The sequence below is a fragment of the Pseudorca crassidens genome, chromosome 16 (genome assembly GCF_039906515.1).
Source record: "Pseudorca crassidens isolate mPseCra1 chromosome 16, mPseCra1.hap1, whole genome shotgun sequence".
Taxonomy (NCBI): Eukaryota; Metazoa; Chordata; class Mammalia; order Artiodactyla; family Delphinidae; genus Pseudorca; species Pseudorca crassidens.
In genome coordinates this window covers 32253259-32269962 of record NC_090311.1, presented here as the reverse complement: position 1 = coordinate 32269962, position 16704 = coordinate 32253259, and the positions used below count along the sequence as shown (strand labels likewise).

Here is a 16704-nt window from a genome sequence, read left to right as displayed (position 1 = left end):
TCTGACAGATAAGCCCTGCTCTTTCGACCTTAAGGACATGACGCAAGCCTACTTGAGTCTGGAAATGACACTCTTTAAAGTCAGAAAAGACCCTGTGACTACAGAGTATCCATTATTAAACACTCCTTAGGACACTTGAGCGAAAACCAGAGGCTCTTAGCAAAGGCTTCCCCAGGACTCAAGAGGCAAATGAGCAACTCCTCCCACCAAGAGCATCCCCTTATCTCTGGCCCCGCCCCTTCCTGCCTTTCGTCAGTTGCTGGGAGAGGAAAAACAGTCAACATAAACTCCGCAGCAATTTTGGCCTGGGTGTGGATTCTCTGAAGACTTCCATGGAAAGCAACTAGAGGAAATAAGAAATTGACATGGGGGAAAAAAAAAACATACCACAACTCAAGGAGATAGACAACTGTAGACCTGGAGCAGGAACTGACAGAGAAAAAAAATCTCAGAGGACAATTGCAAATGTGTCAGGAGTCCAAGGAGGACTTCAGGGAGTCCAAGGTAGAGGCTTAAATGAGAAACTGGTAAAAGGAAGAAAGATAGTTTACGTCCATTCACAGTTGGAGAGCTGGATTGAAATTTTTTAAGTGTATCACAATAACAAAGATGAAAATATTGAGGAACAAAAGCAGCTATTCACACACACACAAATGTGTTCTGTTTGTTTCTGTTCAGAAACTGGCTAAAAACAAGGAGGTAGGTTAGTGAGCTGCTGAGGTCCTGGTAATGTTCTATTTCTTGACCTGGGTGGTAACTCTACAGGTCTTTACTTTATAAGCATTTGCTGTGCATTTTTAGTTTATGACTTTTTAATTTCACAATAAAAAAGTTAAAAAAGAAAAAGAAATAATTTCAAGTATACAAGATTACAGAGTTATATTCAGGAGCTTTAGTAGTTTGACAAAAGAATGAAGCCAATACCAGAATAATTCATGCAAGAGAAAGCAAACATAGCTATTTAAATAAAAGGCACTCCTTTCCCAGCCTAATTTTATGGTTTGCTTTGGTGTGGAGACTCAAAGTCTGCATATACGAAACCACAGCAAACTGTATCTGCCCCGAATGATGAATCTAGCACACCTACCAACCAGAACGTCTGTATAACTTTGCGGATGCTCACACCTCCTCACTACTGTTCACTGTTTACAGAGCAATCTCACATACCTTAACTCACAGCCAATGGCTGGAGTTATCCCCGTTGCAGAGATAAAAAAGGCAGCCACAGACAGTAGAAGACTCACCCCAGGTACAGCTCAAGTAAGAAGCAAAAATCAGACCTATACGAGATCTCAGACAGCTACCTCAGGGACCCTTTATGACAATGACTTTCCCATTCCCAGGAAGTTAGGAGGCCCACGTTTTTTCCATGTGGGAATAATGAGATGAATAAACAGGTAAATTACTGTCAGCAAGAGAATGTCACCTCCTCTGAGTCACTTTCACTTTTCAATTAAAGCACAACCCAGGGCGTTATAAAGATTAGCTTCCCTCACTAAACCATGAACACCTTGAGAGTGGAGCCATGTCTTCTTCATTTCTGGGACTCCAGGGCTTTGCTGTATAGTTTCTAGAATATGCTATATGCTCATGAGACATGTGCTAATAAAAAAATAAACAGATGAGGGTACAAACTAAAGAATTCACAGTATTGTGTTTTCCACCCCATACCATCATTCCTGCACAGGGCCACTTGCATTAAGTCTTTTAACACCAGCTAAAATGGCAGGCAGTAATTGCCCTTTTAATAGATGGCCAATATATTCTCAATTCTTTTTTTTTTTTTAATCACCCCCACTCTGTCCCTCCAGCTCCAGCTCCGACTCCTTGGAGGAAGCCATATTCTCCAGTTCTTAAGAAAGGGTTTCATGTCATACATAAATTCAGAAGCTGAGCCGGCTGACAGGTTAATTATAGACACAAAGAGTGGGGACAAATGGACTATGAGGTAAGCGAGTCTAAATGTGCCTTCCCTGGATAAGCATTTATTAATAAACCTGCAAAGATTTACTGGGCACAGCCAGGTGCAGCTCGGTGCCAGCCTTGGGGGCAGGGGTCCAGATTTGGGGAAGGCACAGTTTCTGCACTTGAGGAATCTGGCTGGTGGCTGGGAAGACAGCATGTACCTGCAAGAATAATCGAAGTTGTCCCCTGGGGACAGCAGGTGGAAGACAGGGCCTAAGAACTGAAGCACCTGCCCCTTTTGGGAGTGGGATGGTCAGAGAAGACATCACTCCACTAGGGCCCACCTGCAAGGGAATGTGGGTAGGACTGTGGCTGGAGAGAAGCCAAAGAGGAAGCCCCAATTCTTTTCCTCCTGCGCCTCCCACCATATTCTTTCGGGGGCTGGAGGCAAGCACCTAAGTCAAAAAGACCCATAGAGATATTCCTTCCCTCTCCACCCTCCCCCTCTAAGAAAAAGGAGGAATGTTCAGATGGCTGGGGAGGCAGGTCTAGGGTCATCTTCAGCAAACAGATGAGCCCAAGAATGGAATGATAGGCCTATAAAAGCTGGGTACCAGAGAGTGTTTGCGCTCCCTTTTTTCATTCAAAAAAAATTTCTTGCCCGCCTTTTGGTGGCACATTGAATGTGGCAACTCTCAGTGGGACATCAACCTTGCCTTTAGCAAGATGACCAAAGCCTGGGCCTCCAAACAGTGAGTCTGGGTCTCCCTCGGGCTTCTGCTTTATTTGGGGATCATAGACCTGGTCGTCTCCGATTGAACCTGGGCCCTTCCAAACAGATGAGGACCCTCTGAGAATTTTTCAAGCACCAACTTCCCCCAGACAAACACATACGGTGGGAACCCCACCGCAGCCCTATTTATGGGGGAAAAGGGCTGATCAGTTGGTAATCCCGAAATGCCAGGCAGAAATACGGCACGGCCATCTCCCGCGAAGTAGTGGAATGTCCAAGAGGGTTTATACGGGTTGGTCTGTTTCCAAAATCCCGCCATTTCTCCAAAAGACATTAGAGAGGTAAAACCTGGCCGTGGATCAAGTCCAAAGAGTGAGAAACTAATTGTTTCGATTGTTGCGTTTAACCTCATTCGCCCTCCCCGCCCCCGCCCCAGTAAACTTCCCATCCTCTCCACCTCACTTTCCAGGTGGTTCCTGCTACTTCCAAACTGCTTTCCGCCGCTCTGCGGCTTGTTTAGAACGGGGAAGCGCTACCTCCCAGCGTGCGGGATCTGCGGGGACCCTGAGCCTTTCACCCGCGGACAAAGCGCGTCCACGCGCCGGCCACGCTTCCGGAGCGAAGGCACGAAAACTGCGCCTTTCTGTCCCGCGGACGCGGTAAGTGGTGCTCCGCAGCCGGCTGGCTCGCCTGGGAGCGCGGCGTCCGGCAAGCGCGGCGGGGGCTGCGGGCCCGAGGTGCGCGGAAAGCGCTCGGCGCACCTGGCGCACCTGGCTGCGCCCGGCCGCCCCGGCTCCGTCCCGGGCTCCGGAAGCCGCCGTCTCCGACAGCGCCCGCGGCGCCCCGGCCGCCCCAGCTCCCCTCTGGGTCACGCCGCTCCCCAGCCCGGGATGGCCCCGCTCCCCACGCGTCCCAGGCTGCTCTTACCCGGGAAATGGCGAGAGGCTGCTCGAAGTCCTTGCCCCCCACGAGGCGGAAGCCCCACGGTCCCGGGCCCTGGAGCGCTATTTGCTGCGTGGTCATGGCGCGGCGACGGCGGTCGGCGACTCCCGGGGACAGACGGGGTAGGACGCAGAGCAGCGCGCTGGGCTCCCCGGCAGCTGTCGGAGAAAGAGAGCGCGGCGCGGGCCCGGGGAGCCTGGGGCGGGCGGGAGCTGGGCGGGAGGAGGGCGGGGGCGGCTCCGCCCAGGCCGCGTCGCGGCCGCCTGCCACGCCTGTCCTCCCGCCCGCGGCCCGCAGCTGTCCCCCGCCCCGGCGCCCGCACAGGGCCTGGCCAAGAGTCGGGCAGAAAGAGCCTGGGGTCAGCTCGGGGGGCTCGGGATTTCAGCAGCCCCGCCCCGGCCCCCAGCGCCACCTCCCTCCCGCGCCAGCCGCCGCCCGGCTGCACTCCCAGCCCCGCCGCGGGCGCTAGGTGAGAGGCGAGTAGGTTCCGGCGACCTCGAAGGAGACAAAGCTTGGCGCTTTTGAAAGAGTTTGGAAGTGCTGTACAAAGTCATCCCTTTGAGGTCAGCTCCTTTTCACATTTTTTTTATTGTAAACGACAACGATGTTTCAAAGGTGCTTTCGAGTGATATCGTTTGAAAATATGAAGCAGTCAGGGCATTTATAGCCCCATTTTACAGATGAATTAACTGGGTCGGCCAGAGGTTAGAAGACCTGCCAGAAGCCACACAGCTTGTCCGTGGGGTAACTGGACCGTCGCCCAGGCTCCCCGTGTTAAAACCGCACACTGGAACTTTTGTAGTGCGAATGAGACCAACGTACGAAGTTGTAAGTGAACTTAAAAACCTTCCTAGAAACATTTCCCCCTGGCTGGATTCACTGTAGGTTCTGCCCTTCCCAACAATTCACACCTCAAGTTTGAGGCGGGCCAAGTGTGTGGAAAGGGAACTGGGTTGAGTACGAAGACCTGGGTTGCTGACTTGCCACTAGCCTCCTAACTGGGCTCTGCCCCCTCCCCCTGGAGTACGTTCTCCTCGCCAGATCAGACCACATCTCCTTGTCCACTGGGTCCCCCACTTCTCTCTGAGTAAAGCTGTAATGCCTAAAATGCTTGTAGGGCCACCCACAGAATGGCCCCAACTCCCTCTCTGATCTCATCTCCTTGTGCTGCTCCCAGCCCACACTGGCCTGTTGCTTCTGCCTCAAAGGCTTTGCGTCAGGGCCTCTGGAATGCTTTTCTCCCAGACATCCTAAGGCTCGCCCTTTGTTCAGATGTCATCATCTCAGTTAGGCCATCTCTGAAAGCCCTATTTAAAACCTCCTCTCTAGAACACCCTGTCACCTTCCTCTGCTTTTATTTTCCCATTGTATTTATCACCATCTGACATACTCAATATTTCACTTATTTGTACTCCCCGGTCACCCCTAAGCATTAGTTCCCCAGTGGTAGGGGTTTTTATCTGTTTGGATCACTGCTGTATCCCAGCGCCTAATAATAGTGCCTAGTACATAGTATTTAATGAACTCAATACATTGGCCAACCTTATGACCTTTGGGTCCCAGGTTCTTCATAGTTTTCTTGGCTCCAATTCATCCTGGCACCTGAACCCCAGTGTTCTGTCTCTTTGTGATCCTTGCCTACCTACCCAGAAGCCCTGTGCACAGATGTACACATAAAAGGATCATCTTACTTGTCCAGTTGTGTCACAGCACAAATGCCGGGTTTGGGAATGGTTTGCTTGAATTTAGAAATCAGAGTCGTTTTATGTCATCTATCCATCCCTCTCTTCTTGCATCCTCATATTCTTTTTTTGTTTTAATCGAAGTATAGTTGATTTACAATGTGTTAGTTTCAGGTGTATAGCAAAGTGATTCAGATATATATGCTTTTTCAGATTCTTTTCCATTAGAGGTTATAACAAAATATTGAATATAGTTCCCTGTGTTATACAGCAGGTCCCTGTTGTTTATCTATTTTATATATAGTAGTGTGTATCTGTTAATCCCAAACTCCCAATTTATCCCCCCGACTCCCCATCCTGGTATTCTTTTTTTTTTCTAATTTATTTAATTTACTTTTGGCTGCATTGTCTTCGTTGCTGCGCGCAGGCTTTCTCTAGCTGTGGCGAGCGGGGGCTACTCCTCGTTGCGGTGCGAGGCCTTCTCACTGCAGTGGCTTCTCTTGCTGTGGAGCGCAGGCTCTAGACATCCTGATGTTCTTGAATCTGAGAAAAAGGAATGTGGAGTTACAGCCAGGAGTCAACTACCTGCTTCATCGAAGCCAAAAATTATACCCTCTTTGATTAAGATTCTCCTGATTTAAAAACATGCTTGTGTTTCAAGTCCCTGCAGAATTTGGGAGAATCGCCAAATTCTGGGACTGCCCTAAGATGGGTAGAAATTTTGAATATTTTGTGTCCTAGGAAGAGAAAAAGGTTGAAGAGCCGCAGCTTCTGTGCTCCCCAAAGGTGGGAACTGCCTCTCGTTCATCCCCAGGTGTCCTGCTAGCATGGACCTGATACATCATGGGTGCCAATAGTGCTTATTCTATACAATATTCTTTTCAGATTTAGGGCAGAAGTATATAGGTTACTTCATTTAGTTTTTAAATGTTGTCAGTTGCAGTCTGGCTCTACATAACAAGAACTATAAAACAGTCAGCACTCTGACCAGGCCATCCCCTTTCTGGGTACTAATTCCAAGGACATAATTTAAAAGAAGAGGTAAAAGTTTTATGTACAAAGATATTTATAGCCACATTATTTATAATGACAAAACAAACTGGCATTAAGCAGCAACAGAAAAGTGGCTAAATATGGTATGGCCATATGAGGGAATAGTATGCAGCATAAAAATGATAATCATGAAGTCTATGAGGGACGTCCCTGGTGGTCCAGTGTTTAAGACTCCACGTTCCCAATGCAGGGCACCTGGGTTTGATCCCTGGTCAGGGAACTACATCCCGCACGCCATAACTAAGAGCCCGCGTGCTGCAGCTAAGATCCGATGCAGCTAAATAAATAAATAAATATTTTAAAAAAGACTGAGAAGGCAGGGCAATGTGTTTTCAAGATATGTAAAAAAGAGTGGAACAAAATTATTGGTAAACCAGTTATTATTTGTAAACAAAATTATAGATTTCATGTTAAAAAATAAAAATTATGTCTACCTATTGCCCAAAATTAGGAGAAAGTACAAAAACTAACTTTGTATTGGAAGATGGAATTGGAGAAAAAATTTTTAAATAATTTCTTCTAACAATGATGTAAAGTTTTCAAAGCAAAAATCAATTAAATGGCCTCAACTCCTTGGATGCAGACTAAATGCTAGTCTTTCTGGGGGTAGGGGAACCTCATCTTCTATCTTTTTGATCTCCCTCTCCCTGCTCCAGCAAGCCAGCTCTGAGCTGGGCACACAGCATGTACTCAGAAAACACCCAGTGATGGACTGACAGCTCTGACCCCCAAACACAAGCAACCTTGTTTTATCTTAAACACCATTATTTATTAATCCAAACTCTGCAATTCCCTCACTGGCCACCCTTGACTCCTACTGAGTACAAGTTGGATGGCCTTAAGCAACTTCTCTGAACTTCAGTTGCCTTGTCTATTATTATTGTAATGAATTCCATGGAAGTTTTTTGACCCTAAACAGCCTACATCAAAATACCTGCATATGAGGGGGTGCAGGTGGGGTAGAGAGGATGCTGAAGAAATGGAAGCAAGGACAGGAAGAGGACAGAGGAGCAATGGTCTAGGAAGTCAGGGGATAGTGGGTATGTCCACCTCTCAGGCCAGTTTAACAAGGTGGACAGGGTGGGTGGCATCTGCTGGCGGATTCCCCCCCACCATCGGGCTTCTGCAGAGTTGGCTACTCCCACACCCAGGGTGCCACTGCCAGGACCCTCCAGAGCCACTGTGCTGAGGGAATAACAGCCCCATTTCTTAAGGACAGTGAGAGTAGGACTGTACTAGCCTTTACATACGGACTTACTTAATCTCCAGGACAAGTCCTGGACCCGCTCAGGGGACTGCAGAGCTCCCATTCCTGGAGATCGCGGCCATGACCCCTCCCCCCTCTGGGACTGAGCCTTGACCCAAGAGGGAGCGTAGGTGACTCCCAGGCTCCAAGCCTCCATTGGGATCTGCGGCCGGCTCTGCCCAGGGGCTAGAGAGCCGGAAGCGGCCAACTGGGCTCAGGGCGCAGCGGCTCCCCCATCCTCAAACCGGTGCAGCTGCCCGGGGTGCCCTGGTCAAATGACATCACAGCGATTTGTTTCTTCTTTCTCTAAAAAGAACCGAAACCCAAGCTCAGAAGCTTGCAAAACAAAGCATCTTTTCCCGGTAGGTCCTATCCCCACTGTCTGGTCCCCATCAACCCTCAACCCCGCTCCCAGGGTCAGCGCGTCCTGTCCTGGGATCCCACGCGCGGCTGGTCCCACTACACTCCAGGACGGCTGACCGGGGGGAGGTGCCCTCGGCTGAGCCAGGGACTGGTCAGGGAATCGGACGCCCAATTTTTTTACTTTCTCCCGCTTTCTGCTCCGGCCCCAGGGGGAGGGGTGGGTGGTGGGTGGGGTGAAGGGGTGGGATCCTGAAGTGGCCGTTTGGGATTGGGCGCCTGTCGGATTCCACACGGAGCATGCTCTGTGGAGTGTCGGGCCCTAAGGACACCTGGACACCTGACCTGGCTGAAGTCCCCTCCGGGCTGATAAAGGTGTGGACAGATGAATTGGCAGATCTAAGGCCTGCCGTGTGCCTAGCAGACAGGAAGCTGTTTTGTCCACCTGCCTCCTGGATCCCTGGACACGTGGCACAAAAATCATCAAGTCATCAAAGAGGCTGGACCACTACCATTTCTCAAGCATCCCTGAATATTAAAAGAAGAAATTCCAAAACAAGATCATAGATAAAGTGGTTCATATTAAGCATACATACTGGAAAAGTTAAGACAAAAAGACAATGTCATGTAATAGTGTTGTTCACAAGATAATTAATGGATTAATAAAAAATATGATTTACCTCCTGATACCTAAATTTAAAGTTGTATGATTAACATATTTCATTGCTGTTATTATATTTCAATGGCTTTATATGTAACCTCATAGGGAAAAACTTCAAAAGTCTAAATCTGAATCTTTAGCATACATGGACCCACCCGTTGGTCACCTCCCCCCAAAAGAGGAAGAGTGGCTTGGGGTCAGAGTCACCCAACAGACCCTAGTCCAATACCCAGTCAATAAACATTGTCCCCATTACTAAACAGTGACTATGAGAGTGTGTGCTAGGAACTTGACATATATTGTATTTCATCCACACAATAGCCCAGTGAAGTATTGTGATGCCCTTTTTAAAAAAAAAATATATATATATATATATATATTTTTTTTTTTTTTGGCTGCGTTGGGTCTTAGTTGTGGCACACGGGCTCCTCTCTAGTTGTGGCCGCATGGGTTTTCTCTCTCTAGTTGTGGTGTGCGGGCTCTAGGGCGCATGGGCTTTGTAGTTTTTGGCATGCGGGATCTCTCATTGAGGTGCGCAAGCTCAGTAGTTGTGGCACGTGGGCTTAGTTGCCCCGTAGCATGTGGGATCTTAGTTCCCCGACCAGGGATCGAACCCGTGTCTGCTGCATTGGAAGGGGGATTCTTTACCACTGGGCCACCAGGGAAGTCCCGTGATGCCCTTATTACAGGAGGAAGCTGAGGCACTGATGCGCTGCCCAGGTCCCCCTTCATGGAAGGACTTATTTTTCCAGTTCCTGGGAGGTGGACAGCCTTCAACTTTTAGCCCCCTTAGGGACTGCCACTGCCGCAGAGAGCAGCCTTGCCCACGGGCATGCCCTACCCCAGACTGCCTGCATTCAATGACTGATCTTGGGATAAAAGACCAGCCATTTGGGCCCAACATGGGACAACTCTGTTGGGTCATTATGGCTCCAGAGATCCCTGTAGCTCAGCTTCTCCCTCTGCCCAATCCAGCTTCCTCTCCCTCCCTCTCCCAGGCACTGAGCCCAAGGGCTCTCCTTAATAAACATCCTGCTTAGACACTCTGTCTCTGGAACCAGAGAACTCAGCCTGCAATAGGCCCAGAGAGGTCAAGAGACTTCCCTAAAATCACTCAGTAACCAAGTAACAGAGAAAAGTCTGGGCTGGGGAGGCAGAGGAGGAGCTACAGGGTCCAGAGGACTTTGTAACAGAAAAAGGGAGGAACAGGAGGTTATTCAGGGGTTCCTAGGATCCCAGGAGACACCTCATGTCCACAATTCATGGAGGGCCCAAGGGCCAGATCTTCCTTCTCCACTAACAGGGACACCCACAGCCCAAGTGTCAGCAACTCAACTAGACTAGAAGTCTTTGGGGGATGGCTTTTTGGACTTCCCCCTTGGAGGAAGTAGAAATTGAGATAAGCTTTAAAAGTATGAAGAAATATGGAGGCAGAAAGGCCATACTGAGCAGCAGAAACAGAGCAAAGTAGTAGGAAGGGTGGGGGATGGTCTGGTGAAACAGCATTATTGGGTGATGGGCAGCCTGGAAAATTCTGTGGGGTGGGCTCTGAGTGCCAGAGGCCTGCTGTGGTGTGCAGTGGGGACAGGCAAAAGCTTTCCCTCCATCTCCTCTCATTCCTCCCATTCCAACTGTTCTCTCTCTCTCTCTGTGACTTCCTCCCCCAAATCCATTTCTTCTCAGGGTTTGATCGTGGTGCTGGCCTGGTCTGGCCATGGCTGATACTGAAACTGACTATTTATAGCATTTGAGGACAGATAGAGCGGCTGGGCCAGTTTCCATGACGCCAGGGCTCCCGGAGTTTGGCTTCCTCTCTGTTGGGTCTCCACCCGCTCGCTCTGCGTCTGTCTTCTATTATCTCTGATGCTCTGCTTCTGTGTGGTCATTTCTTGGGTAGCATCAGGGCTGCTGCTGGGTACGCTAGCAATGATAACTGACTTCAGATACCACACCTGGACACCCCACTCCTTGTATTAGACCACATTCCAGGCTGAGGAGATGTCTCAGCCATCACTGCTGGGTGATGAGCCTGGGGTCTTCTTCTACTTCCAGGACTAGCCACCTAGCCTCTGCCTTGAGCTCCTACCCACTGACCACCTGAGGTTATGAATCCCAGAGGGTAGGAAGAGAAGATACAAATTACAAAAGTCTAGAGGTAGACTTACAAAAAGAGACCAGAAAAAAATTAAGGTGGAAAAATGACCATGAAGACCTGTGCTATCCAGCCAGACATTAGCTCCTACTTTGGGTCTTGGAAGCATGCTAAAAAGAGAGTTCTGTCATTGGTCAGTTGCGAGGATTTGACAAACTACTTAGCCTATTGGGGCTGTTTCTTCTGTTTTAGTCAACAACTATCTACTGAATACTCCCCATTTACTATGTGCTGTTCTGTGCACTAAAAAATCAACAACAAACAAAACAGACGAAAATTTTCTCCCTCGTGGAGCTTACATTTTAGTGTAAGGGACAAACAAAATAAATAAGTAAACTATGGATATACGTTTATGTAGGTGTGTGTGTATTAAATAACTATGTATATCTATGCGTATTTGCATGCATGTTTTCCTGCCAAAAGGGCCTAGGAGCAAAGATACTCCAGAGCAATGAGTACGCTTGCTTTCCTGAACTTGGTTTCTAAATGCCATAAAAGGAACCAGGGCTTCTCAAGGAAATTCTAGGGCTGCAGCAGGATAGGGACAAGAGGAGCCCGCATTAGCTTTTTATGCAGAGAGTATGAAAGTGCTTGAATAAGTGGTGGGCGTATTGCAGGAGAGGGAAATGTCACATCCTGGGATCTGCAGGAGTCCTTAGGGTGGACCCAAGTGAGGGTTCTTGGTCTCGTAAGCAGGAAAGAATTCAAAAGCAGCCAGAGTAAAGGGAAAGCAAATTGATTTAGAGAGACACACATTTCATGGGCAGAATGTGGACTGTCAAAAAGTGAGAGCGGCCCTGGGGCATGGGTTCGTCGGTTTTTATAGGTTAAGTAGTTTCATAGGCCAACGAGTGGGAGGAATCTTCTTGCTATGTCAGGGCATGGTAGGGATTTCCCAGGAACTGGGCCACTGCCCACTTTTTGGCCTTTTTTGGTCCTCCTCGGAACTGTCATGGTGTAAGGGGGAGTGCTTTTAGTATTACAATGAAGGCATAATGAGCTAAAGGTCAATGACTGGACTATTCTCAAAGCCACCTTGGTTTCAACTTATTCCAGCTGGTCTTTATCACATTCCAACAGCTGCACCCCTTCTTCATTATCTAGCGTTTGTGTCCTGCCCCTTTCCCTCCTGTCTCATTCCCTGCTCAGAGATTTTACTCCCATATTCTTATGGGAAGCAGAGGGGCAATGGTCCGTCTTCTGTAGCTGCTTCAGAGCTGAGCAGGGGCATCGACCCTGCCTGTCAGGGAGTAAAAATCTCTGGATTTTTACTGTCCCCTGTCCCCAGGGGCAGGACAGCTTCTTGTTTTAAGTCAGAGGGAGGTATGGGTTGAAATCCTTGCATAGCCATCATTTTGATGTGGAACTGTTGTAACCCAGAAGACACGAACTTTACCAAGAGGTTAAAGAGGCAGGGTCCAAAGGAGAGGAGGAGTATGACCACAACTGGACCCAGGAGGGGCAGGAACCAAGTAAGGCTAGGGAGGGTGCTCTTAATAGTAGACCAGATGGCATTAGGGTCTGTCCCCTGGTTGTGGTGGTATAACCATGATGCCTGTTAATAAATCTTTTTGATGTTCCTCTTGATCTGGCCCGAGTTATTAACGTAGGTACAGCAGGTTTTGTTTATAACCACACAAATACCACCCTGCTCATCCAGGAAGTAATCCAACGCCAATCTATTGCCCATGACCACATTGCCCAGTGAGTTTAAAGAAGTTGAAAGTCTATTTAGGGCATTGCCAGTGGTCAGGGTTAGGCTTTCTAAAGTGTTAGTTAGATTTTCTAGGGTTATCTCACGGAAGGCAAAGCCTTCCCGTGGAGCTGCCAATCCCCCTGCCAGTCCTATTCCTGCTAATATTAATCCGATGGCCCTCTTGGGACTGTATTGAGTATTATTATGAACTGTGACTGTGAATGGGACCAAGTGTCCTAATGTACCCTCTCTCTCGTGCCACACATTATGGATATAAGGATAAGCATTTACAAAGGGGCCAAATTTTCCCTGGGGTGCGCTTGTCTTTGGGCTCTCATTCTGGGACTTGCTACGTATCCAGACATATCCTGAAGGTGAAATAAGAGATCTGGGAACAGAAGAATTTAGCAAGGAAGCAGCCGTAGGGATCCATGGAAGGGACAAGTTATGAACACAATGCAGGGACAAGGGCCCATTAGTAGATTCAAAATAGTTAAGTCCGGAGTATTCCATGCCCTCAGCTTAGATGAGATGGTATAGTAAGAAGGTTTTAACCCACTGCTTCCGTAGAGCCTGACAATTTCTAGTCCAAGTTTTAGTCCGTTCCATCCCTATCCCATAGGCACTTGGGGTCTGGTCTTCATTATAAACACACAGAATGAAGGCATCCATAGGAATGCAGTTTGGGTCTGGGTTCCAAAACACTGTTGTGATATTACCATCTGGTGGCCAGGGATTGCTCTAAAGAGTCTCACCATACCCAGGAGAACCATTAGAGGCGTAGCGGCATCAGAAGCATGACTGGTTTTCTGAATAACAAAAGTAGCCATGATTAATGGAAAAGTTATAAGCACCCTTTCTTTTTTTTTTTTTTTTTTTGCGGTACGCGGGCCTCTCACTGTTGTGGCCTCTCCCGTAGCGGAGCACAGGTTCCGGACGCGCAGGCTCAGTGGCCATGGCTCACGGGCCCAGCCGCTCCGCGGCATGTGGGATCCTCCCGGACCGGGGCACGAACCCGTGTCCCCTGCATCAGCAGGCGGACTCTCAACCACTGCGCCACCAGGGAAGCCCATAAGCACCCTTTTAAAAGGAATCAAACATAGGCAAGATATTGGGCCTGATGGGGAGTATGACCCATCGTGCTCAAATCGGTAGAGGGAGGTTTTTCCATGGGTTTGAATTGATAATACTCTTGTTATATGTACCTATTCGTACCTGTAATTGTTGTTGTAAGCCAGGGATTTTATGGCAGACCCAACAATTAACTAGTTTTTCTCCCCGAGTGACTGTTTTAGATGTGTTTACTAAAACATTATTTTCCTATTCACCCTGAGCCATGACCATCGTCAGAAGTCCTACTAGGAGTATCGTGGCTTTTGACATCATATTACTATATATTTGTTCAGACCCAGCGGAGGCAAAGAAGATGTTTACCTGGGGGAAGGTGTTCTGAAAAGTGACAGAATAAGAGCATGATAGTCAGAAACACAAGGATGACTAGGTCAACCCGTATCTGTTCTCTGGAACAAGTATCTGAGGTCTTCCACTGCCTCACAGGAGTCGGTCCCCTCTGGTTTCTATTGAGTCTCATAAGGTACAGGTTTTATTCTAGACAGATGTACCCAGCTAGTACCTCCTCTTAGCTTGACAGCAGTTGGAGTACTTAGTAACACTTGATATGATCCCTTCCATTTTAGTTGTAGCTGGTCCTCAAGGGACCCTTCCTTCCAAGTTTTTAGTAGGACAAAGTCCCCTGAGTGGATAGAGACCTCGGCCTTTTCTTTTGTGGGGGTGGGTAGCACTTCGTTCCCTTGGAGGGCACTCTGAACTTGGCTCAAGCTAACAATGTGGGAGACCAATTTGTGGGTTTCCTCACCAAACAAAAGATCTGAAGTCAAAAAAGGGCCTTGCATAGGTCATTTCAATGGGGCTCAGTTTTAAAATTCCCTTTGGGGCCATCCTGGTCCATAAAAGGGCTGAGGCAGGAGGGAGACCCAGGTTTCTGAAGTCTCGGCATAAATTAGCAACCGGTCTTTGTAGAACATGATTTGCCTTTTCTACCTTGCCTGAGGATTGAGGCCTCTAGGAAAAGTGGCAGCTGTGGTTAATACTCAGAGCTGAGGAAACCTGTTGGGTCAGTTTGGCAGTGAAGGAAGGTCCGTTATCACTCTGTAAGCTTTTGGGTAACCTGATCTCGGAACTATCTCTTTAAGCAGAAATGTGGATACTCCTATTGCTTTTTCAGTTTTAGTAGGGAAAGCTTCTATCCACCCTCTAAAGGTGTCTATGAATAACAATAGGTGTTTCCATCCCCTACATGGGGGCATTTGGGTCAAGACCACTTGCCAATCCTCCCCTGGATAGGCTCCCCAATGTTGTATGGGCCAAGTTAGGGGGGGAAGTATGGGGTGTCTTCCTGGGCTACTGGGGGCACAAAGCTCACAAGCCTTGGTGACATTTATAACAATTTGGGACAGTCCTTTACCCAGGAACACCTGCGTAACCAGTTTGAATAGGCAGTCTTGCCCTAAGTGGGAGGATTCATGGAAGTGCTTAAGTATTTTCCATTGCTTGGCCCCAGGAGCGAGAAGCTTGTTATCTTTTGTCAGCCACCCGGAGAGGTCTCTTTCCAGTTCCCTACCTGTTCTTCTGGTGTATAAGGTGGCACCACTGAGAAGGGAGGAGCTTGTTGGGTCCGAGAGCTGCAGCTTGTAGGGCCAGCTGTTCTTTGGCTACTGTCTTAGTGACCTTGTCGGCCAGGGCATTTCCCTTTGTAAGGGAGGTGTTGTCCCTTTGGTGGCCTCTGCAGTGAATGACTGCAACTTCCTTTGGAAGCTGGATGGGTTCTAGCAGTTCTAGAATTTCTGCCTGGTGTTTTATAGGGGACCCGTTGGCTGTTAGTAATCCCCTTTCTTTCCATGTGGCAGCATGGGCATATAGTACTAGGAATCCGTACTTGGAATCAGGATATATGTTGATTCTTAATCCCTTTCCTAGCTAGAGTGCCCCGGTCAAGGCAATCAATTCGGCCTCTTGGGCGGAAGTGTGAGAGGGTAGAGCTCCAGACTCAACAATTGACTCAACTGACTGTGACATAGCCGGCCTTTCTAACCCCTTCATGTGTACAGCTGCTTCCATAGGTAAATCATTCTGCATCAGGATTGGTCAGGGGCTCGAGGTCAGGTCTACTGGAGTAAACTTGTTCAATAGCCTCCACACAGGAGTGAACAAGGGACCCTTGGTGTAGGGGGGGGTCTGGACTTAGATAGCTGGGTTCAGCACTTGGCAGACCTTAAGAGTTATGCCTGGAGTGTCTAGTAGGAGGGCTTGGTATTTAAGTCATCATCCACCCATCGGACATTGGTGTCCCTTTGCTTCTAGGACTCCTTGTACTTGGTGAGGATCTAGGGCTTCCAGTGGTTGTCCCAGAGTGAACTTATTGACCTCTTCTACTAGCAGAGAGGGGCAGCCACTGCCCTAAGACATCGTGGCCATCCAGTGGCCACCTGATCAAGTTGTTCTGAGAAATGAGCTATTGGTTTTGGGAGGTCCCCGGGTTTTTGGGTGAGGACACCCAGGGCTACCCCTTGTCTCTCAGCCATATAGAGGGTAAAGGGTTTTTCTAAGTTCAGGAGACCTTACAGGGCCAGTCCCTAATTTTAGTTTTAGAGCTAGGAACACCTGTTGGCAATCTTTACCCCAGTTGAGGGGTTTGTGGTCACCTCCTTTCAGGGCCTCCTAGAGAGGCTTTACTATGAGCCTGAATCCAGGTATCCAGAGCCTGCAAAATCCCGCCATCCCCAGAAAGGCCCTCAGTTACCTCTTAGTCTGGAGGGTTACAATGGCTTCCTTTCAGTCCTGGGCTAGAGTCCTCATCCCAGAGGTGAGCACATATCCCAGGTACTTAACCTGTTGGGTGGAAATCTGGGCCTTGTGAGGAGACTCGATATCCTTATCCCCCTAGGAAGTTGAGGATGTGAATGGTGTTTTTATCTGAGTCTTCCCTAGTGGGACTGGAAATTAGGAGGTCATCTCCATACTGTAGGAGAGACCCGTTGACCAACTGTAATTCTATTAATTCCTTTGCTAATGTGTTCCCAAATAGGTGGGGGCTATCCCTGGAGCCTTGGGGCAGCGTGGTCCAGGTTAGCTGGGAAGTGTTATGAGTATCTGGATCTGTCCACTCAAAGGCAAAGAGAGTCTGGGTGCAGGGGAATGCAAAGGAAGGTGTCCTTTAGGTCCAGCCCTGTAAACCAGTGAGCATTTACTGGAAC

General features: G+C 48.5%; 1 protein-coding gene across 1 annotated transcript in view; it reads right to left on the bottom strand.

The window, feature by feature from the left end:
* The window catches only part of PDLIM1 (PDZ and LIM domain 1), a 45920-nt gene extending 42120 nt beyond the window's left edge, over positions 1 to 3800 (bottom strand). The window contains exon 1 of the mRNA XM_067709943.1: positions 3566 to 3800. Coding sequence (XP_067566044.1) covers positions 3566 to 3661 — 96 coding nt within the window. The 5' untranslated portion in view covers positions 3662 to 3800. The remainder of the gene's footprint in view (positions 1 to 3565) is intronic.
* Positions 3801 to 16704: the final 12904 nt, after the last annotated feature.